The 23,322-nt window shown below is 44.5% G+C and overlaps 1 protein-coding gene across 12 annotated transcripts in view; it reads right to left on the bottom strand.

Moving 5' to 3' along the window:
- The window catches only part of NFIA (nuclear factor I A), a 251,718-nt gene that overhangs the window by 77,123 nt on the left and 151,273 nt on the right, over nucleotides 1–23,322 (bottom strand). For all 12 annotated transcript variants that reach the window (XM_086753345.1, XM_086753347.1, XM_086753346.1 and 9 more), the window contains 3 exons: nucleotides 13,978–14,052; nucleotides 4,321–4,438; nucleotides 1,641–1,768 (listed from right to left, as the gene is read on the bottom strand). In XM_086753345.1, coding sequence (XP_086609471.1) covers nucleotides 1,641–1,768; nucleotides 4,321–4,438; nucleotides 13,978–14,052 — 321 coding nt within the window. The remainder of the gene's footprint in view (nucleotides 1–1,640; nucleotides 1,769–4,320; nucleotides 4,439–13,977; nucleotides 14,053–23,322) is intronic.

Here is a 23,322-nt window from a genome sequence, read left to right as displayed (position 1 = left end):
ACATTTGCCATTAACAATGAGTACCCCAAACTTTGGGGAGAGTTAGCCCCCTATCTGACAATGATGTAGAAGCAGTGACCCTGTCAGCTTTTAGCCATCGGTGTCTGCAGAGGAGGTTGTGATCTCTCCCTTTCAAGACGCACTGAGCTTTTGTTTGTGTTTTTGCTGCTCCGTGAGCAGACTGGTTTAGTACACTGTGGAGCTCTGCCTTACATCATCTGGAGCCTGGAGCTGATGGAGAAAAGAGCCTCTGGTGCCTACGGAGCAGGACACCTCACTGAAAACACCAGAGCCCTGGGGACGGCGGCGGCAAGGCAGTCACGGGGAGCCTGGCACTTGTCTGCCTGCAGGTCCACCCTCTCCTCCTGCCAAAGTGCCACATCTGCAGTCAATAAGGGCCCACAAGCTGGCTCCTCCTCATTAGAGGAGAGAGGGCAGCTGGCAGGGGATCCTCCAAGGGCTCCCAGGCACAGGAATCAGTCCCCTCCCAGTCTGGAATAGCCCAAATTTGGTGACTTTCTGGGCATGCTGTAAAGGACAGCTGTTTGACAGGGTCTCCAGAGAAAGCTGTGGGTATGTTTCCTACATGATGAAGGATATAGGTGGCTGGCCAAGTGCCCACAGAACTGATTTTAATGCTGTTCAGGTTGATTTTACTTTTCTGTGCTGTATAGTTCATTATACACAGGGCCCTGGACAAGCATGTGTTGTTTCTAAACAAACCAAACCCATACTATTTTAAATCCAAACAAACAAGAAAAAAAAAAACATTATTGCGAAAGATCCTTTGGGCTGTTTAGAGGGCCTTCTCAAACACTGGGAGGCTAAAGATGAAAGCACGGCTTGCCTTCATCTAGCAAATAAGACTTCTGTTCTTTTTATTGGCATTAAACATTGACCACTCAGCTGCAACCAAAACGGAGGCATTAACTTCACCTATGCATGTAGCCCTGACCCGGAAAAATATTTTCAATAGTATTAAGCACCCAGATGATCAAGATAAGTCATCAATGGACAGTTAAGTATGTAACATAACATAACCCAAAAGATGATCAACAAGGAAGATCACACACAAAAATTAACTGGGAAGAGGCAGAAGAGCTGCTTCCTAAATCTTACAAAGTGTAACACCAGCGATATCTCTTTTGATATGAAGCCTCCAATCACATTCATGGTATTACAGATTAATAAAACAACTCCTTCTGTAAGTCTCTTAAAGGTCATTACTAAGTGAACTCAAGTGTTGTATAATGCTTGAAAAGTCCTTCTACCTTATATAAGTTCAGGGATATTTATTCAAACAGTATCACTGTAGGGCACAGTCAAGACATGTACAGCTTTTTGCTAAGCGATTGTCACTGCTATCCCAGAATTTTATCTGGACGTTTTGACAGAGAAAGACCGCCTATATTTTGCTGCATTATTTAAATACTTCAGATATTTGGCCAAAATACAGAAGTGACACACTACAGAAACATTCACAGCTGCAGGAGCAATAAAACCACTACAGTATTTTCATGAGACTGACCTTTTCTCAGAAGAAGTTACAAGATGTTTAGAATTGATCACCTTTCTCTACAGCATAACAAAACAGAGCAACTGAAGATCCTGTTCTCGGGCTCCCGAAAGCTGTGGCTTACCTGGCTCCACTTCATGCCATCCACTCGACTGGCTGCCGCTTCCTGGAGAGCGCCCTTGGCTTGTATAAAACGGCTCCTCACCAGGACTGTCCATCTCATCCTCCACAGACTTGAGACGTTTTGTAGAGCTGAGAAAGTAAAAACACGCACTAAATACTGTATGTATGAATAAGAACAAAGACACTCTGTTGGGACGTATCTTGGTAGCCCTGTTTGAGACCAACTCGGTTATGGAAACTATAACGGGATATAGGGCCCTGAGAAGGGGAAGGTGCGAGTTGGCACAGCCATCCCGCCCACCCAACCTCTCAGCATCCTTTTTTTTTTGTTTCTCATTTGCTTCATTGTCATTGACTAAGCTTCACTGAGATACAAAACAACCTCTCAGAGTCCAGACTGAACTCCTAAACACGTTAGTTTAACTAGAAGATAGTCTGACATTTAGGCTTTTACGGATCAGAAAGTAGGACATTTTTCAAAGCACACAGAGGCCACTAAAAAGGCAAGAATTTAATTTGTATTGCGTGATTTCTGCAATTTGAATGAATATGGTAATAACACACAAGACTTATTTTAACTGTCAGATTTTCCCACAGCTTATTCTGAAAGACAAATTGTTTATCAATTCAAACTTATATTTTCAATCTTTTAACCGTAGCCACTAAATTAACCCAGACTTCAGTCCCCTAAGAAGCAGCGTAGACAAGTGAATGACGGAAGAATCCATTCTTAGTTCAAATGCTCGTGCTATCCTACAAGTGTAAGCATTTCACTCTGCAACTGTATGCCACCAAGCACAAAAAGCCCCAGCAGGTGTCTCTGGCCAGTGTCAGTGCTAAAGGATTCCCCTGTGAGGTACCACACCACCCTCACCAAAGGCTCAGGAGATAGAAGAGCCCTTTCAGCCATCTCTGGTGGGCCCTGAGTCAGGCTGCAGTAGTTTTGCATGGAAAGGATCCCAAAGACGCTCAGCTTGGCTCTGTTTTCTATAATGAGTTGTACAGGCTGCGTGGGGACGTTACCGAGAATCGCTCTACTAAGTACTTTTCCAAGGCTGGGTCAGCTCAGTTTTTTTTTTTTTTTTTTTTTTTTTTCACCAAATCTGTATTCTATTAAGACTTAAGGCATTCAAGAACAGGCTCCTCTGTGTAGGGGGAACAGATTTAACAGACAGAAAGCATTCCACTGCAGTTTCTATTGGTTTAAAACTTGCAGGCGCTCCGCAGCTCCCCACCCGAAGCTCTGCACAGGTAGGAGCTGGCGGGTATGCAAAATCCGTTTGTGAGAAACAGGAAGAATAAGTCTTGCGGTATGCGTGGAATGCAGGTTTGGCCATTCCTTAATTTAGAGAATTGTTATGTGTCAATAGGGGAAATTGTGTGCATACAATATAATTACCGCCCAATAATTCTGCTGAGTCTGTGTATTTAAAGGAATAACTTTTTTTTTTTCTGACTGGTAACAGCCTAATGAGAGGAAAACAAACATATTACCATGTTATTAACTACCCATGCTGTTTATAATTAGCTCCTTATCAGTGGTAGTTATTTGCAGAAGAATAGAAGAGCAACAACTGAGCTCTTAAGTAACATTAATAACCCCACTTTTTTGCTTCTGGATTCACAAGTAAACTCTACCTGAGAATGGTGCTAACGACGTGCGCTGTAGGGTACACAGTTTATAGGCAAAAAAGAACGAGCACAAAGTTTTTAATTGAGGTGCAATGGGAATTGAAGTCACCCCGCTTCATAATGTGCGCCCTAAGTGCAAGCTGTGGAATGTTCTTCCAATCACTGTGACCTCTAAGAAATTATTGCTAAGAGCCTCTCTTTAAAGATTTTTTTTTTTTAAATAAAAACAACAGCTATATTCAAACTATAGAGACTTTTTACATGTGTACTTGCTTACTGCAAAGCTAGTGGCACTGCAGACTGAGATAAAAACGTAATAGAACACTGGGCTGAAGTCAGACTTTCTTGTCATGTCTTTGAAATAAACGATCTATTTTGGCTGGGGGGGTGGAGCGAATCTATCTGATTCCTTAATAGTATTCAAGACTACTAGAGTGACTGGGCTTGTTTATAAATCTAATCTCATGGATGGTTAAAGTGAAAGGTGAAAAATAAAAAATATCCTTGTTCAATAGTTGGCATCTAAGCCAAAATCAAAGTCAGACTGAGTAGTCATCAGCAATAACAACTCAGTTTTCCAAAGACTCACTCACAAATTTCTAAATATTACGTGAAAACTAGAATGCATTATAGGCCAAGGTCCTAAAACAATGGTAGTCTCAGAGATAATACTTTTTTTTAATGGTAAAGAATGCATATAAGTCTTTCTTAAGACTCTCCTGCTAGGAGAAAGCGGCATATCTCAATGTGCTCCAAATTCTCTTCTGCCACGAGTGAAACTCCAGCAATTCCAGTGGAACTTCTGATACACCGAGAGACAAGCCAGAAGTTACGCAAGTCAGTGCAGTGGTTTTTCTTCGAAGCTTGTACATACAAAAAGAACTTTAACAGCAATGTGGTTGAACATTCAGCTCTGTGAATTTAAAACAGCTTCGCATCTTGAGGCCCCCAAGCAGCTTGTCAAAGAATTTAATGGTTACTTTCCCAGATGAGTAATGATGCTGGCCTGGGTTTCCAAGTATCCTGTTAGTAGGCAGAGGTTAAATTACCTGGTAGAGGATGTGCTAGGTAAAGACCTCCTCATTGCTCCTGGGCTCATGCTGTAGTATGAAGAACTTTCCAAATCTGAGAGGGAGAAATTAGGGCCTGTTCCTGCAGCTATCGGTGCTGGGGAAACAAAAGAGATTGCAGTCAGTAAGTCACATGAACCAGGCATGAATTGCACTTCAAAAATCACTTTCTTCTTCCTCATGAGTTTGTTTAGTTTCAGGATGAGAACAGGTGGGACGTGGAAATTAGGAAATGCTAATGGTAACTGGCATTGCAATCAAGAAGATGTATATTTTATCAAAAATACAACTTTCCATGATACAGACTCTTTCTTACATTCCTCCAAAGATTTATTTTTTTTTAAGTAAAACAATTATGGCAAGACTTTCTTTAAGCATTGCTTTTCTATTGCTGTCACTCTAACATTTACTGAAGCTTGTTGCTTTTGCTTTTAGGACAACATTGCATTTACTGGCATAGTTACAAATAGGCTTCATCATCCCTGCAGTGTGCTCGGCATAATCTATAAGCAGTGTAGGCAGGGAAATCAACACCTATTGTAGTTTAGCCCTGGTCAGGACCAGACTACACAGTCTCTCTCTCATTTCCCCCACCCTCCAGTGGGACAAAAGGGAGAATTGGTAAACAAAAGGCAGCAAAAATGCCTGGGTTGGGATGAAACACAAAATACATTTAAGAGCAATAACAGAAGAAAACAAAACAGTGATGGAAAACAAATACACTACAATGGCTTACAACAAATCTCCACACTCAGTTTCTTCCCACATAGCAGGAGGCTCCCCTCAGCACCCTCCTCACTGATACACCGGGCAGGATGTCCCATGGGATGGAACAGCCCTTGGGCCAATTTGGGTAAACTCACCCCAGCTGTTGGCTCATTAGTTAACTAGCCCAGCTGGGCGCCCCAGCCATAGGGGCCACCAGCTCCAGTTCTCCTCCCAGCTCAGGTGAATATTAACTCCATCCTAGCCAGAACCAGGACAACACCTCAGGGCCCTGGGTATTTACGTGATGTGCATCCACAAGCACAGAGGTTACAAAAGCAGATGAGAAAACCTGAGTTCTTTTCTGCCTGTGAGCATCTGAGTTTTCCTCTGGCCTCTCCTCCAGCTAAATCAGAGCTAGAGACACGTGACTCTGAAAAACTTTTATCCAGCAGTTGGCTTCCACTGTTCACCTCTCATTACCTTATCCAGCACCCAAGTTTTATTGTAAGGGACAGGGATACTTTTAATTTCCCTGTCCTAGAGCCTTAGTTTTACATTAAACATATTGAACTCCTACACACCCTGAAGTTTGCAGACACAAGCCCATGAACTCCATGTGCTGCATTCTTCTGGGAACAGAGAAGGAACAGAGCAGTTTAATGTTAAAGTCAACAGATAATGCATTTCACAAAGAAACAGCACTATACTGGAAATGGTACCGTATCCACTGTCGCTGTTCCAGTGCTATTTACAGGACAGCACAACTTGGGGAGCCGATAACTACAGATCATGATTTTCTCTCCCATTTCAGAGCCACCTGAAAAAAGGACGCACTGCACAATAAAACACACAGGCTTGGCCTGGAACGCATCGTCTGAGAGCCCTGATTCCCAGCAACAAAGGCGAAGCAGTCTCAATGCCACACAAGGATGCTGAGCCAAGTTTAATCTTTGGTCTGAGAACCTGGCCCATTTTCAAACATGAAAAAAATCTTTCACTCCGACGGGGCAGGAGCGAGGAAATGAAGACAGGACAGCTTCTATCACCCAGCTAACATGTCTGGGCTGAAACACAGGCTGCTGGGAGGGCTGCCATTGACCGTAACGGGGCCAGTATTTCACCCCAAGACTTAAGGAGCTCGCAATGTCAGATCTGACAGAGGAATAATGTAGCTTTGCAGCTGCCTCATCATCCCCACAAGACAATTAGTTGTTGTTTGGCAAGGATCTTTTAAGAAAGCCATTGAGACAGAAAGGGGACGGCCTGGATAGCCACGGACTTTTAAAAGCACGGGACGGAAAATACACAACGCCATTAAAACTTGAGAAAATCTGGAATGATCGTTAAAAGGAATTAAGTTGGGAAGTAATTTATGAGCAGAACACTCAAATCCTTTGTTATCTTCTCTTAACTCTCATACGCTTCCTGCACACTGGGTCTATGAGAGGGTGTGTTAACAGAAAGAAAGAAAAATTAAGCATAGTAAAATTAACTCGTTTTATCAATCTGTGCTTTCTGCAACAGTTTCCTGACAGCAGCTACAAGAGGCTGTAAAACTGATGAATTTGCATGGAAAAAGAAACCGGTGTAAGTAATTTGTGTAAAAGGTAACACGGACATGGACTGCTATAATTCAGACACCCTGCAGATAGCAGGCTGCTGCAGTGTGAGCAGTTATGGGTTAGAAAAATGACCACACTGCAGTCAGTCTGACTTGAATGGAAATCAATCATAAAGGTACTCTCTGCAGCATCTACTCCACAGTTTTCAGCAACTTCCTTGCCAGCAGATTTGTGCTCTGCAAAGCCTTTGCTGATCAATTCTTCTGCACCCTCTACCTTCCAAAGCCCAACTTACAGGTTAAGCATGCTGTTTTCCAAACAGGAACGTAAAAAGGCAAGCACTAAATTAAAGCAGCATTTCTTTCTGGGGCACAATGAATTTCCTAGCCAATGCAAGATTTATGAAACAGTTTTATTCCAAAAAGATACGGAAGAAAAACTAGTATGTGGATAACGCTTCTCTTCTTTCTCTCACCCACTTTCTGTTTATTGCTTTTTCCCCAAATCCTGGGTGTTTCAGTTCCAGCCCTTGAACTGGCCCTATAGGAAAATGCAATGTATCTCCAGAGCAGGGGTGGGGTAGGAACAACGTATTGCTAACGCTGTGTAAACTCAGCACAAAGCAGAAAGGGCTCATCGCACGGTAATTTCCCTCCGGGTAGCACACACGAAGGATGCTTTGTGACGGGCCGTTTTGCCACACTCAAGAGCCTGTTTGCAACCCGAGGGTTAAAAAACAAAGCCCACCTCTGATATATACCAACACGCTGACAGGTAGAGCCCACCCTGAGACTGCCAGGAAGAGGTTAATGTCTTTCGTCTGCATGGTGGAAGGTCCCTTCCTATTCCCAGCTGGAATTTGGCTGAAGCCCTGCGTGCTTTCAGTCTCAGCTTCGGCCTCGCCGGAGCTGGGCCACACCTCGCACCTCCTGCGCCGGGCTCCGGCTGCGGGGAGCTCGCCGCCTGGCACGCGCCTCCTCTAGTCACCCCCGCGTTCCGCACAACGCAGCGGAGCTTGGGCGCCGGGAGACATCCCAGCCTGCTCCACGCGGCTTTTCACACTGCCTTTGCGCACTGTCCACCTCGCACCGGCCCGGAAAGCTGATGGGAAGGGAAAGCTTTCGTTTATTTGCAGGATTCCCTGCAAAGGCTGCAGCAAAGGGATGGGAGTGGTGCAAGCCGTGGTGAAACTCTGTCGAAATTAAACTTCTTCGTTGTAGCATCTGACAACCCACCATGCAACCCCCCTATAACTCTGTTTCCACGCCCCGGGAACAGGCTCTGGGCCCACACGAAGCGGCAGCGTGGCTGGGAAGTCCCACTCCGGCCCAGCTGGCTGTTTACACGCCGCAGAAATGCCAGGCCACCGACACTAAAAACACGCCGTTTCCCCCACTAAGAAACGCTCTGCGGTGAAGTGACCTTCTGATAGCTCAGGAACATCTCCCAAACAGGAAAGGATGTCAGAAACTGCAGTTGTGAGTCAAAACAACAGTCTCCACCCACGTGCCGGCATCAAGATGCCATCTGACCCAGGGCACGGGCCGAGGAGGAAGGACCCCTCTTCCCCTGACACCCAGACTGCTGATGTTCGCAGGGTTTCTAAGGAAAGAGAGGCCGGCCTCTGCTCCCATCTCAGCTGCTGGCACCACAAAAAATACCCCTGCCCATACGGGACAGGTCTGGCTGGCTCTGAGGGGCAGGAGGAGTGAGGTTACCCAAAAGGAGGAGGAGGATGAGGAAGGTGGGTGCCTCTGCCTGAGCACGGGCACTGTGCAACTTCGGGGGACACAGGGCGGCATCGCCCCTGCTGCCAGCTTGTTAGCTCAACTCTTCACCCGAAATGTCAAGAAAAATAACAGAGAAATTAACAAAAAGCCCTCTGACTTAACCCAATTGGAATATTTATTTTGAAAAATTTATTGAATTACAGAACAGGAAACCCACTAAATAAAACCAGCCAGGCTGGCATTTGTCTTCCCTGGAATACGGCATTCTCTTTCAGTGATGTTAATATTTCGTTTCTCTTTTTTCCATTTTTATGTATTTATTTTCACATAAAATGGGATGTGACTAAGATCATTACATGTGTACCACTCCAGCGAAGTGATAATGTGTTTAAGGTTAACTGGGAGAAACATGACATTTGACTAATAAACTTTTTCCTGTGTTGTGACTCCATAAACAAAGGGAAACGCGCTGTGCCGTGCCGCTGAGAGGAAAGGGGAGCTGGGTGGTTTGTTTTTTTTTTTTTTTTGCAAGGCCTTTGTTTCCTACACACTGTATCGTTAGATTCCGAAAGGCTTTGCCGAATGCAACAGATATGAAATGTGTGATGTTCATTTTAAAATTACAAGTACAGCCTGCTATTGACCATCTAATTATGCTGAGTTCCATTTATAAACATAGCTAACCACTAAGTTTATAGAGACTTTTTGTGCTGCTTTAATAGGATATTGATCGAGAGCAAGGTTTGAGTGGACTGCCATTGAATTGTGTAATGGCATACAAAAGGCAAGGTCACGGCAACTGTTCACTCTCTGCCTGCAGTCTATTTTTTATTATAATCTTTTTTTTTTCTTCCTCTCGTACCCAAGCCCAAACGGTTGGGTTTAGATAGCAGTGCTTTGCTAAGGAATATAGACTATCTTTTTAAATGTTAATTTTCATGCTGCTGACTTTAACTGCCTTCACTACTGTAATGCTTAGCATAGCAGAAAACACACAGGCTGCTGTTGGGAGAGCCGTTTTATTACAGCCTGGCTTTCACACACACGTGCTCGGCGCGGCAGAGAAGCCTCTTCTCCTCTCCCAGCCTGCGGGAAGGCAGCGGCGTCCTCCCAGCCCCATGCAGCCGCTGGCCTGGCCCGGACCCCACGCCTTGCCGTAGGCACCCGGTATGTGCTGGGGCCGGCAGGACTTGCCCTGCGGTTTGTTTCGGCTCTACGTAGCCACAGGATGGAAGGCATGAGAAAGCTGTGTTTCCTCCCTCACACCCGCGCTCCGTGCCTGGAGAGGTGGCAATTACTTTCATTTTTAGAGCTTGTCCGCCCGCCTCACGGCAGGGACAGCTTCAGCCCCTGCCTCCATGGCTAAAGCGGCTGCTCACCACGGCGAGCGTGGCCTGCAAGTCTGGCACCCGCTGCACCAGCAGCTTGGCCTTGCAGGATCCTGAGCTTTTCAAAACGCCTCGGCCACAGACACACCTCGTACCTGTGGAATTAGTGAAACTGTCTCAGGGATCATTAGCTGGCCTGTTTCTGTGTTTATACAGGAGCGGGAAGTGACTGCACGTGTGCTTGTGGTTTCCCAGGCTCACGACAAGGATTGGAAGTCACCCCACTCGCTCCATCCAGCTCCTTACTGCACGGAGCAAACATCTTAAAACTCAAAGCGTGGCATTTTCAGACCAGGGCGCAGTCAGAATTCCCTTGTTTATCAGCATGAAGAATGATGTCATTTTGACAAATAACACAGCACAAAACAAATATGTTTGATTTGGCTTTAGCGAATGTTCATAAATCCTAAATCTTTCCTCACATCCTGGGCAGTGCAGTTTATCTGGCTGCTTGAGGGACCTCCAAGGGAGAAGATCTTCCCGGCCGCTCTCTGGACAAGAGCGCATGGTGCAGACTCCAAGCCAAGAGTGTTCCCCGTGCCTCTCTCCCTGCTCCAGCCTGCCACGGCCTCCCAGCCCCTGCCAAGCCAACAGGACAGCACGCCCGGCAGCGGCTTGGCACCGCAGCCGCCCCTCTGCCGCCACCTTTTGCAGAGGGCACTCGCCAGTGCCCTGCGGAGAGCGGAGTATTTTCCAAACAAGGGTAGAGAGGGAGACGGCTTTGCTCGGCCAACAGCGGGCTGTCAGTTCACAAAACCCGCACATCTCCAACGCTTCTGCTTCTGAGCCTTTTGTCGTCAGCCCAAACCTCTCTAGAGATGGAGGAATGAAGTCTCTGTTATCTGAAAGGGTCTCCCCAGTATCTGGGGTGACAGACAACACTCAGAAAGGAGCTCACAGCCTTTGCCTGCTAATAATGTTGGAGAACTGACAGCGTGGTCTGCAAAATCCACATGGGATGGGGTGGAGGGGGAACGATCTGTTTTTCAGATGAACCTTTATGATCTACTTTCTGTTTTACTAGGCTCTGCAAGATTCGGTAGCTGGGTAGAAAGAAAATCTGCATCTATAGGACTGAAGAAAGCAAGTTTCTGTTACCAAAACAGTCTAGACGTGTTCAATAGCTCACAGGAACTGTGACGATCAGCACTGATAGGTAAGATAGATAACGGTAACAGCTGACCTTTCGCTTGATTAATTCATTCCCCAAATTTGCATGACGGAGACAACTGCCTCTTACTTCGAGACTCCTTGTCATGCAGACTTCTTGGAACTTTACTAAATAAACCTGGCACAGAATTGCTATCAACAATATTTCATATGCGTAATTTTAGATAGCAGCAGCAAACCGCAGGGCAGTTAAAATTGTGGGAAACCACTTATTTCTATCATCATATAATCAAAAGCAGGCGCAGAAGGAAACATGGCAATGGGCATACAAGAAGATGACCTCTTTGTAGAGCAATCACCGAGCACACTCAGGAGAGTGAGAGACCAAACGTGAGGGCCCGCTACGGACAGGCAGCCTTGCTCCTTCCCCAACCATGGAGGCTCCTGAAGGAGCAATGCCTTTTTAGAAAATAAAGACGAGAGAAGGAACTGAGGACGTTTGGATTACTCAAGCTGCAGACTGTTAATGCTGCTGCTGGGTCTGGGATGGTGGCTGTTCGTGAGCTGAGCTCCCCAGCGTGAAAGCAACCCATGGACTGGTCTCAAGGCACGGGAACACAGAGACAACCCAGCAAGGGTTGTATTGAAAAGCACACTCTTTAAAAGGCCTTGCCTGCCAATTTAGGCAAATATGCGGCACTTCCTTTGTTGCTCTGTTATGTTAAATAATTCTTTTAGTATTAGCAGGCGAGTTCATACTGATTTTGCTGGGAACTTGTTGCTAGACTCCACACCAAACATATCCTACTGGGTAGCCACGGCATGTCAGGCTGTGGGCTCCTCAGACCTCGCAAAGTAAACAAGGTTACAGCTGGTCAGTACATGTCTGGGGCATCTCCAAGGAAAATCCAGGGCGCTATCAAAAGCAGTGGAGCTAAATCAGCTGCTGGCACCCTTCCCTCTGAGTCAGTTCTGAAGTGATATCCCGATATGCTTTGGGGACACTATTTTTGGTAGAGGTGTTGGCTTGTGGACAGGATATAAAACTGAGGTCTTGACCTCGCAGGATTATTAAAGAGCCCGAGAAAAAGAGTGCAAACCCCTGTGTCTGGAACAGATAAAAGCTGAATATTTTCATTTTGCCCACCAGCACCTTATTTCTTATTTCTGATAAAGTTCATGCCTCTCCTGCTCTTCCTGCACCCAGGTGCCCCATCCTTGGAGGGAACATCTCAGACACAGCTCATAGCTTGCAAAACATGCTGAGTGCTAGGATTTCTCATACACAACGTTTTAATTTAGTTATGATAAAACACCACAGAAAACGAATAAGCATGAAACATGATGCTCCTGAGGTCAATGCCAAGCTCCCAGGGAAGCTGGGGCTGGCTGCGAAGGCTCAAGTCCTGAGCGGGGGCACTTCTCCGGCAGCCCTGTCCTGTGCGCACATGAAGCACGGCTGACAGAGTCCAGAGGCAGTTCTGCTGTGTAGGGCTCCTACAGCGAAGATAAGATTGTGGTGAAGTGGGATGCCTTGCAGAGGGGGAGGGTGAATCCTTTGGGCTTCAAAAGCCTTACGCTGTCACACCGAAATAAAGTGGCACAACACAGAGACTGGCGCTAACTTGGTTTTGTCCACCATGGCTGCAGGTACCAGCAAGTCAGTGTACACAGTACCGAGTTAGGTGTCGAAGTCCCAATTTAAGCACTTCAGTAAATGAACTGATTTGCAAATGTGCTGAGTGCTCAGCAGCTCCTCTTGACTTCTAAGTCCTATTAACTTCGTCCTTCTCACAAAATTCCCACCAGTTGTCAGGGAAGAAAACTCAGGAGAAAGCCTCGAACTTTTTCTTTCTCCCCAGCACGTACCTCTGACACTCATGTATCTCCCACTTGACTTGCTTTCCTATTTTTTAAAATAAATCCAATTTACTAGCTAGTGCAAGTCTTTCTGAAAGAGGAAATAAACCAGGAAAATCCTTACAGAAACTCTGTGTTCTGACGCAAAACCACAGATTCTCTGCTAAGTTTGTGCCAGTTTAGATTCCAGAAGGACTTAAGCTACATGCTCAGAGCCAAAACATAAACAAATACTCCTGCTATCTAGGAGAAGAACCACTTTTATCACCGGCTGTGCTAAAGAGATTGGTTACAAAACCCTAAGGGTTTAAAGGGGCACGTAGTTGAGTGGGTCACCTGGAGCAGTGGTAACTGGTGATGACATGATGTTACTGCACAGCTCTACACCAGCTGCAGAAAAGATCCCCAAAGGACCAGTCCCTACGGCCCTGGCTCACCAGTAGTGTCTCCGCAAGAGATTGGCCATACTCTCTCCTTGGACTGTCTGGGTTATGTCACAGCAAAATACAATCAATGCACCTTTGATCAATGGAACAGGGTGGTGACAGGTACTCTTAATTCGCTGTTGTTAGTGAGTATTGACAAGCCTGTAATGATCATGCTGCAGTGTGTCATTCATGCTGGGGGCATTAGCATTCTTTAAAGGTCAAAACCCAAATCCTTCGAGAAGACAGAATTCCATACGGTTAATGGAAAACGCGGGCCTTGCGAAACCAAGATGTATGCCTCTGCACAACCGAGATTATCGGAGCTGGAGCTGGTAGAGCTGTTGGCATTATTAATGAGTTCATCGGTTAGCAGGTGTACAAACACATGTGCGCATGGCATGGATGAACACAATGTGCAAAAGCAGCATAAGAAAATTTCTAGGCTTATGTGCACAGATCATGTCTTTTCTAGTGGTCTGGTTAAAATACAGTCCTTGGATCCCGCAAGGATCCGCGAGAGATCCAGCGGGTAAGCTATCTTTGTAGGCGTTTATCTGCACTCTGATACAAAGTCTGCACATTTTCACTGGGTACCAGACCAGCTTATCAACTTCCACATGCAAATTTGCAGAATTAATTTTTTTTTAATTTACTTTTTAACGTTATGCTATTTTATTTTCCCACATTAAAAGATACGGCATATAAACACTGTCCACTGGTGAGAACTGGGGAGAAGAGACTCTCAATTTTCAAGATGCTGTTTCTGAATTAGGGAAAAGGCACAATAAGAATTAAATAAAAAAACTGGGATTGTAGAAACCACATAAATTGGACACAAAACGATACTTACTTTGTGAGACTCTTACTAGCTCAGTCACACTGAAAACACCTGATGTGACAAAACTGTCCTGGAAGCCCAAATGTCCTACAAAACAAACAGAGTGAGAGAACTGCGATTAGCTTCAAGCATTTAATGACAGTATTCTCAAATCCTTTACTTTAATTTAGACTTAAAATGTGACATCTAATTTCCCACTTAGCAGTAATTATTGTTTATGTAGGTGGGTAACTAGTCATACAGCTATGTAGGCTGCTTTGTGGTTTCTATCTCGAGGTTAGGAAAGCTAACATGACACATCAGCAGGGAGATTTTTACATGGTAAAGCATCTCAACAGGAAATCTGAAACAAAAGAGGACTATTTTAATAAACAGTTACCTTGGATGACCCCTAATGACTTCACAATTGAAATGAAAATACTGTACCTAGGAAACAGACAGGACAGCTAAGTTCCATAATCGTTTTAAACATTATTCTCTAAAGAAACATCTGATCAGGATTATCTACCCATTCATTCAAACAAAACAAGATTTAAAGATGTACTCTTCATTTTCTAAGGTTACACTAGCGAAATCTTAAAATAGCGGCTGGTTAAAAAAAATTAAATTAATGCCTTTCCCACAAAAAAAAAATTCCTAACATTTAAAACTAGCTTTCGAAAAGAAAAATAAATTTCTGCATAAGAAAAGTATTAACTTTGAGCTCTGGACTGTCTTTAGGAACCAGGGCATACGCTTCCACGCTCGCCTCCCTTGTGCAAGGAATGCCTCTACACTTGGTATCAAAATGTTATTACACTTTACATAACAGTATTTCCCTTCTTCTCTGAAAACATGCCTACCACCAAATGTTCATTTAATTTTCACGGGTATGATCAATTACAAAAGGAGCGGCTCTCGGGATGCAACCCAGTGTAAGCGTGCGGAGCGGGATGCAGCAGTTCACGCGGGACGTAGCTGGACTTCAATTACAGGTCTGCAGTTAGTCGGCCAGACTGACCTCCTGCTTTTGAAATCAGGGTCAAAGGAGAAATCTCAGGATAAAGAGATTATTAAAAGAACTGGAAAGTCCTACTTGTCCACAGGATAAGTGGCATACCTTTTTAGGTTGTCCTACTTTGAGTCACTGATTCCAGCGCACGCACACGTATATTACTGAATGTTTTGCAGGGGCACCATCTGCTCCATTGTTAATTGTTTCTCAGATTCAGTATGATGTCCCTATGTTTGGTGCATCCTGTGGTACCCCGCGTTCATCACAGCAATACCTGCGCACCTTCCTCTAATGACCAGAGAAACAGGACTAACGCAAGCTGCACCTTTGTTCTCCTGGCTTTCTTTTGAGGCTATAAAAAAAGCCAAACCCAACATATCCCATTGCCATTTCTACCGGCAGAACGTGAAGTAAAAGAAATACATCTTATGTGCAGGACTACAAGGGTGACATGGCAGGGAAAGGTTTGGGAGAGGTCTGCAGGGAGGTCGGGCATTAATCGCCAGCCACGACCTTGGCGAATTCTGCTCCTGCACGGAAGAACTCCTCTGTTTCTGTGAGGATCCTACCGTGCCAGATGAACGTAGTCGCTAAGCTAACAGACTTGAGACAAGTTTCTGCATCAGGCATGTTTTTATACTTCAGCAATAATGATGAGTTTTCAAACTGTGTATATGTATATCTTTGGGCATCCTTGTGTATGTGTGTATACATATGTATTATGTACACAAACATATAAATATACACAAATCTGTCATGCTCCAGCTGTAGATAAATGTACTATAAAATATTGAAATTGATGCTGAAATTCAACACAAACAAATTCCTCAATCTGCAAACAAGGTTTTTATTTACATCAAGAGAATAAATTTTTTCTCTACTTCAAATGAAAAAATGTTCTTATGAGCTTTTATTTTTCCTTATTTTCAACTTAGAAATAGCTTTCAGATAATTGTAAGTGCTTTCGCTTGATCTGCTTTATGTTTTACTGTAATAAAGGTGATGACTACATCATTCTGCTTTTTAGAAATGGTTGCTGGCCATACACAACGTTTGTTCATTGACAATTTCCCAAGTATTTTTAATATGGAGATCTACTTTTCATATGCTGCAGCAGACCTGCCTATTGAATTAAATGATCTGTGAATTAAAAATAATTCTCTTAGGTCTTCACTGAAACCACTCATGTGCCTAAAATTAAGCATATGCTTAAGTGCCTTGCTGGATGAGGGCCAGGACGCTTACTACTCCGCAGAGCCCATCGTAGGGAAGCCCGTCTACGCTATATAACGTCGCATACTGTGCTCATCATGGCACAGGACCGGAGCAACTTCCAGAAGCGCGTTCAGCAGCGCTACGAACATCTGTCATGTGGCGGTGTTGCACAGTGCACCACACTGGCTCTGCTCTGGTGGCCACTCCACCCGCGCTTCTCGGGCGGGTTCCTAGCGCACTAAGAACGAAGGTGAAATTTAAATATGGAAGTGAAAAATGAATCGCAGCTACGGTAGGACATTGGGCTGATTTTTTAAGGGAAAGTCTAGAGCCCTTTGTCATCATTCTGTAAAAAGAGGGTTGTCACATGGCTAACCGCACTACCTTAACCTAGCAAACACGGGTAAAACCAGAAAGGAAAATGCTGTACAATGGCTTTAAACACATTCTAGCTCTCAGGGTCTCGCAGGGCATGAGAAAAGTTAGCTTGGGCCTGGTAACTTCATTGTTCTTATTCTGCCTCTGTAGGAATATTTCTTAGGCGTGTACGTGTAACAGTAATCATTAAACAACAGCATGCAATGAGAGCGATTACATTTTCATCCTTGAATACTGAAAATAAACATTTCACAAATGTAAGGTGAATTTCACAATTTTCCAATTTGTTATTTACTTATAAACATTAGGAAATCGGGGGCTCGGCTCGCCAATCATTAATAATACCTTGATACCCACAAAAGCAATGCCCTTGGCTTAGACTTGTATCTTGAACTCATTCTGAAGCGCGGTTGGTCTATGAATTCACAGTTCAGTAGAACCTCATGAAAGTTTAAAGGTTTCCCTGGACGGTTCAGATTGCAAAAGCCAGGCCTAAGACTGTCGCTTTTGCTGAGCTGTGATAACACTGCCACACGAAAATGAGAGAACCGGGACAAAGAGCTACATGTGTAAAAGAAGAATGAGGGGGAAATAGCAGGATTGACAAAATATGTGAAGTCAACATTTTGTGCCTATTAGCAGGGGTCAACATGCAAAAATATATCAATTTGGCTGTTCCACTTAATTCTGAATGAGAAAAAAATAGGTGAAGTCAAGCAATTACGTATGCAGATGTTAGCATTAAAGAGCTCCTTTACTGAAAAGATGATTAAACGTCTTGAAAGCTTGCAAGATTTACTTTTCATGCGGCACTTTACGGAAATCGGTGTGCTGTGATCCTGGTGCTAAATATCCCAAAGCTAGGACATTGAAATTGCCGTAGATGATCAGGTTATCTCCGCAGCTTTGTGCGACAGGCACGTTTTGGTAGTAAAGCAGGTGTTCAAAATGAGGGTTAGAGAATTTTTACTCACTTTGTAAAAACCTAACGGAGCTCATTCACTGAAATCCTGGGTATACATTAAGACACCTGGCTAGCCAAGGCAGGCCCTGACTCAGCAAAGAGTTAGAGCACGTGCTTAATTTTAATCACACGCTCGACTAAAGCACACGCTTATTTGTCCTGGCAAATGGAGACGGGCTGACAGAATTAGGCAGGTATTTCAATACATTGTTGGATCAGTGCTTTCAAACTAAGACTAGGTCCAGCTAGGAGTTAGCATATTGCTCAAGACCTCACTTTGGCTCACCAGGATGAACGTTTTTGCCCCAAGCAGGAAAAAACCCCAGGCTAATAAAACCAAACTGAATAAAGCAGATCAGGACACTAATTAGTAAATAACAGGCCATTACCCAGTGCCACGTTTGGTATAGCGTACGAACGTGATGAAATGCTATCATAACAAGCACCAGGTGAAAAACATCTTTCTGTAACTTGCTGACTGCTTTAACTGGGGAGAAAATTCATAATATGACGTACATATTCTTTTAGATCCCAGTAAAGATGCCAGAAGAAAAGGCTTGAATTGCTGAAGCCTAATTCTGATCTCAAAGAAGTTTTAAACAAGTCTTTCTACACCAATCAAACAGAGTTTCACCTAATTTTCTCCTAATTTACACTGGCAGAGGAGAAATCAGGATTAGGACTTGTTGTCTAATGCTATTTGTTTTGAATTATTAAGCAAACATTCCTATTTCAATGAGTAAACGTGTACAAAGGCAACTAACCTTCGTCCTAAAATCGAGTTTACAGGGAGAGTATTGTCTGCTTTCCCAATTAATGCTGTAAAAAGGACTCTCAGATGTTGAGCTACCAATCAAGAGCTTGTGTTGTAGCTTGAGAAAATCATGACTGATGCAATTACTTTTATGTAGAAAGTCTGAATATGGTCTACAGGTTAAAGTTCATCGGGTTATTGTTCCTTAATTGAAAATCAGAAGATGTTTTCAAGGTGCTCAAGGTATTATTGTTATTTAATTAGCAGGCTTCCTTGTGTAATCCAACAGTATTATTTTTACTATAAAATAGTTAGATTGCACCATAAATACACAAGGTGTTTTCTAAACAGAGATACAGCTGGTTTCCTGAAATCCAAGCTTAAATAAAAACGGTAAAGAGTTACTCCTTTGAAGATGAAAAAGTCCAAATCCAGTTATTTCTCTTCCCCTGCAGTCTGGGTGACAATGTATTAAGCTTTGGAGAACAGCTTTTTGGGAGACTTTGATTCCTTTTCAGCGTTTTGAAATTACACGAGTCCTCCAAACCAGCACTGAAGCCATTTCTAAAGCCTTTTTCATGTTCAGCGTCTCCCTGTACATAGCCATCTTAAAACCTTAAAATAGTAATAATCAATTAGGGTCTCAAGCCTATTATCTTAACCAAATGCCTGATTAAAAGAAAAGCCCTCTCTGCTCAAAGTGCAACTTGATTCCTCTTGGTTTTATCCCCTATCTAGTTAATCCTATGTTTCACAAACAACGTGGAGCAATCATATTGATTAGAAAATTAATGTCTGTATCACATGGCACATGCAGGCCTTGAGAGAGGGGATGTTATCAGAGGGAACCTGGCTCACCCCGAGGACTCCCAAAAGATAAGCTGTTCCACGGCCACGCTGGCTGAGGAGGACAGGAGTCAGAATCAGTCCTAATCTGCGTTCTCCAGCCAATGGGAATGACAGAACATGCGTGCTTCAGTCAAGACCTTCATAACGTTTACACTCTGCTTAATTGGAAAGCGAGTTTATTAAGCCTGGGCTGACCAGCCAGGGCATTCCCTTCCAGAAACGCATTCCTCCGCACAGATGCGGGGTCTGGCAGGCAGGCCGGAGCAGCGGCCCTGTGCCATCTGCCTGCGCGTGGAGGAAGGTCCACCTCGCTTCTGGGGAGCGCACGCTTCCAGGGCAAGCGTGGGTGGCCGGGGGGAGCATCCCGGGCTGAGACCATCTGCTGCCCAAGAGCTTGTACCCCCTCACCCTGCCCAGGGCGACAGCAGCGATGTTCACCAAGAGATACTTGGTCATGGCCACCACCCCGTGCTGGAAACAGAAAGCTAGATCCACGGGGCCAAACCACATACACAAACTGCGTATCAAAAACAAACGCGGAGGTGGAAGAGACCATCTATCCGTGGCACAATGCTCTGTCCAAGTGAATCTCTCTCCCGTTCCGAGGGAAGACGGCATGAGGGAGCTGTACACGGGCCTGAGTGCTGCACGTAGCTGTTAACAAAATCTGCATTTACCAACAGACCCCAACGGCTGGCACCACAGCCTCGTTTGAATTGCTTTGTACAAAATGCACTCCTCAAATTCGTAAGTGATCAACCTTTAGTGGTACATCATACCGTATTTTGAATTCATGGACTTTTTATAGAAGAGTTAAGTAAGATATTATGCGTTGAAGGTGATACAGAAACCTCTCTTGTTCCCTATCAAACGCTCCCACTTCTACTTTGGCTTGTTATTTCCAATTTAATTTTAAAACCACAGCAATAGCTCACTTTGGACAAATTACACATTTTCTTAGGAAATAACTGCCGGGCCACATGTCACATACGCCGTTATTCTCTCCGTCTCGCCTACCTGCCTTTGGCTGAGGCTTTAGGAAGCACTAGAACTTTCTTTGTGGCCCATAGCAGGATGGATTAGACCGTCCAGGGCATGTCGTGTTAGTACAATAGAGGAACACTTTTAAGACTTTAAAGTCATGTAATACAATTCTAGGCTGGATCTTTCTTGTTAAAAAAAGTAGAATGGGAGTGATTGAAAGAGAAAAGGGCCAATATTTGACAACAGAAATCAGCATAACCTCCTAACAGCGGCAGTCATGGATGACTGCCCTTTGACCCGGGGAGATTATGTGGGATTTCAATGACAACAGCTGGAAGTGAGCATGTGAGAATAGAGAACACAGATCTGAGGCCTCCTACAAAAGACTGCACAATCCCTGCCCAGATCTGAGCGTTGATTAGAAATTGTTTCCTGGTCCTGGCTTAATAGAGTGTGATAATGAAAGTTTTGTTAACCCTTCACAATATGCAAAACCATCGGTAAATGATTTGCCTTTTTGAGTTTCAGCTAAAAAGTCTGTACCTAGCAGACAGACAGCAAAATTGTGAAGCACTGCTAGTTTTTGTGGGTGCATTTCCGATACCAGTGCTCAAGTTCGGCTCAGTTTCCACATGGTTTGTATACTTTCAGTGGCCATCAGGAAAAAACATCTCAAGGTGCTGGGAGGCGGCTTGGAGAAGGTCATGTCTTCACTAGGGATTCCACCCAACCCAACATGATGGGCGTTCTCCAGAGGTGACTCAGAACAGAAATACGCATGTAATGTCTCTCCACGCATCACCTTTCATACTCACAGCATTTTTGAATCTCTAATTAAAAAAATGCCTTATTATTATTTCAATATGTGTCATATTGAGCTAAGAGTCTGGGTTGCAAATTCATGTGGACCAAATGTGGCATCAGGCTGGCTGTGTCACCAACAGCCTGATCCTGCATGGATCCACGGCAGCTTCAGCTCTTAGGAGAGTCAGCTCATTTTGCATTTAAGTGCAGAGATAGTGGAATTAATGGCAACTTATTACCGTTAATGAACCGATCATAGATTGGAATCAATCATGTCCAGTTTTGTCCAAGTGGAGGGCACAAGGATAGTTCCTTTCTCTTGAAGACAAAGCTCTTCTTGAAACATTGAAAGTCCTTCAATCATAGAACCATAGAACCACAGAATAGTTAGGGTTGGAAGGGACCTTCAAAGGTCATCCAGTCCAACTCCCCTGCAAGGCGCAGGGACATCTCCAACCAGATCAGGTCGCTCAGAGCCTCATCCAACCTGGCCTTGAACGTTTCCAGGGATGGGGCATCCACCACCTCTCTGGGCAACCTGTTCCAGTGGTCTACCACCCTCATTGTAAAAAATTTTTTCCTAATATCTAATCTAAATCTACCTCCCACTGTTTTGAAATCATTACCCCTAGTCCTGTCACAACAGGCCCTACTAAACAGCCTCTCCCCATCTTTCTTGTAGGCCCCCTTTAGGCACTGGCAGGCCGCTCTAAGGTCTCCCCGGAGCCTCCTCTTCTCCAGGCTGAACAGCCCCAACTCTCTCAGCCTGTCCTCACAGGAGAGGTGCTCCAGCCCTCTGATCATCTTTGTGGCCTCCTCTGGACCCTCTCCAACAGGTCCACGTCCTTCTGATGTTGGGGGCTCCCAAGCTGGACGCAGCGCTGCAGAGGGGGGTCTCACCAGAGCAGAGCGGAGGGCCAGAATCCCCTTGACCTGCTGGCCATGCTGCTGGGTATGCAGCCCAGGATGCGGTTGGCCTTCTGGGCTGTGAGTGCACATTCAAATTCATGTTAAAGACCTCTGCAATGAAAATCATTCCAAGATCAAAGATGTCTGGTGCGGTTTTTCATTTCTGATGACTCCTAACATTGTAGGGTACTTTTCGGTACTCATGTGGGTGAGAAATCAGTTAAATACAGCTTTTTGATATAATGATAAAAATTAAGAAACTCCTTTTCTACCCATATACCAAATTTGATAAATAAACTAACTGCATTAATACCGATAGCGGCCTATAGCTTGAAAAACAACAGATGTCTTAAATTAGCATATTTCTGTTTCAGGTCCTCAATCCAAAAAGCAAATATTAAAGAAAAGAAGAAAAATCATTATAAATGGTCATACTCATTTGGCAGCTTATAAAATAACGCACTCCTCAAAAGCCTTTCGAAGTAAACGAGATGAAATCTACCCTGGGATAATAATTCTGGAATATTTATGGCATCCAACAATAAAAAGAGTAATAAAAAGAAAAGCCTGCCTCCCTGAAAACAATAATATGAAGGAGTTATTTATCTTCATATTTTCATATCAACCCTGGTTACAAGAGCAATGCCAGCTGTGATCTCCGAGGTCTGCGGTGATACTGCCAGCTCGGCTTCGCCGTTCGAAGCGTGACTCCATGTCCAACTGAGCCCAGAGAAACCCCACGGTTTCCCTCAGCTTCCCAGGGATGCTGACGGCACGTGCTGCTGCAGGGTGCTCCCCGGGCCGCCAGCAACAGGCACCCGCCCACCCTCTCACTCTCGCAGGAGAATGATAAACGCGGGCACCGGAGGGGGAGATAGGAGAAGGTGGGTGCTGCCACCCCTGGTCCTTTCCCCCTGCAAGGCCTTTGTAAAATGAAAGCCCTAGCGTCACAAGCTAGGCATCGCACTAACCTCAGGACCCTCCAAGAGCTGAAAAACTTCCTAAAGAGCGTAACATAAGGATAATTTCTTTTTAGCTGGTCAGTTTTTGACGCCAGCATCATACTTCTGGTATGGTTTGAAAACACCGGTTTCTACAACTCATTTGTCTGGGGCAGATCGCACACGCTGCATCAGCCATCCTTGCTCCTCATCGAGTATCAGCTGAAATGTGGCCTCCTGAATTTTGTTCACTGACTTCTAGGAAGCTGCCGGTGGAATTAAGGGCTTGCAGGAGCCGACGCCGGGGCTGTGTGCCATGAGCGTGCCGTAGCCACGTTCTGGTCTTCACACTGATGGAGCGTGCCTCGGTACACGCAGAGTTTACTTGGGTTTACGCTTCTTCAAATTAGAGTTTAGCTACAGTATTAATGCCATAAATATTATTGTGGATGCTGCGTGAAGAATAAATGTAAGGATATTTAAAAACTGGTGTGGAATACTTCGGTATTGAGACTAATCAGGGGCTGAAATAAGCACATTTGTTTCAAATCCTGTTTATAGCACT

This window comes from Chlamydotis macqueenii, chromosome 8 (assembly GCF_036417535.1).
Source record: "Chlamydotis macqueenii isolate bChlMac1 chromosome 8, bChlMac1.mat, whole genome shotgun sequence".
In the NCBI taxonomy this organism is placed as follows: Eukaryota; Metazoa; Chordata; class Aves; order Otidiformes; family Otididae; genus Chlamydotis; species Chlamydotis macqueenii.
Note: the sequence above shows the minus strand (reverse complement) of the source record. Positions and strands in the feature narration are given on the sequence as shown.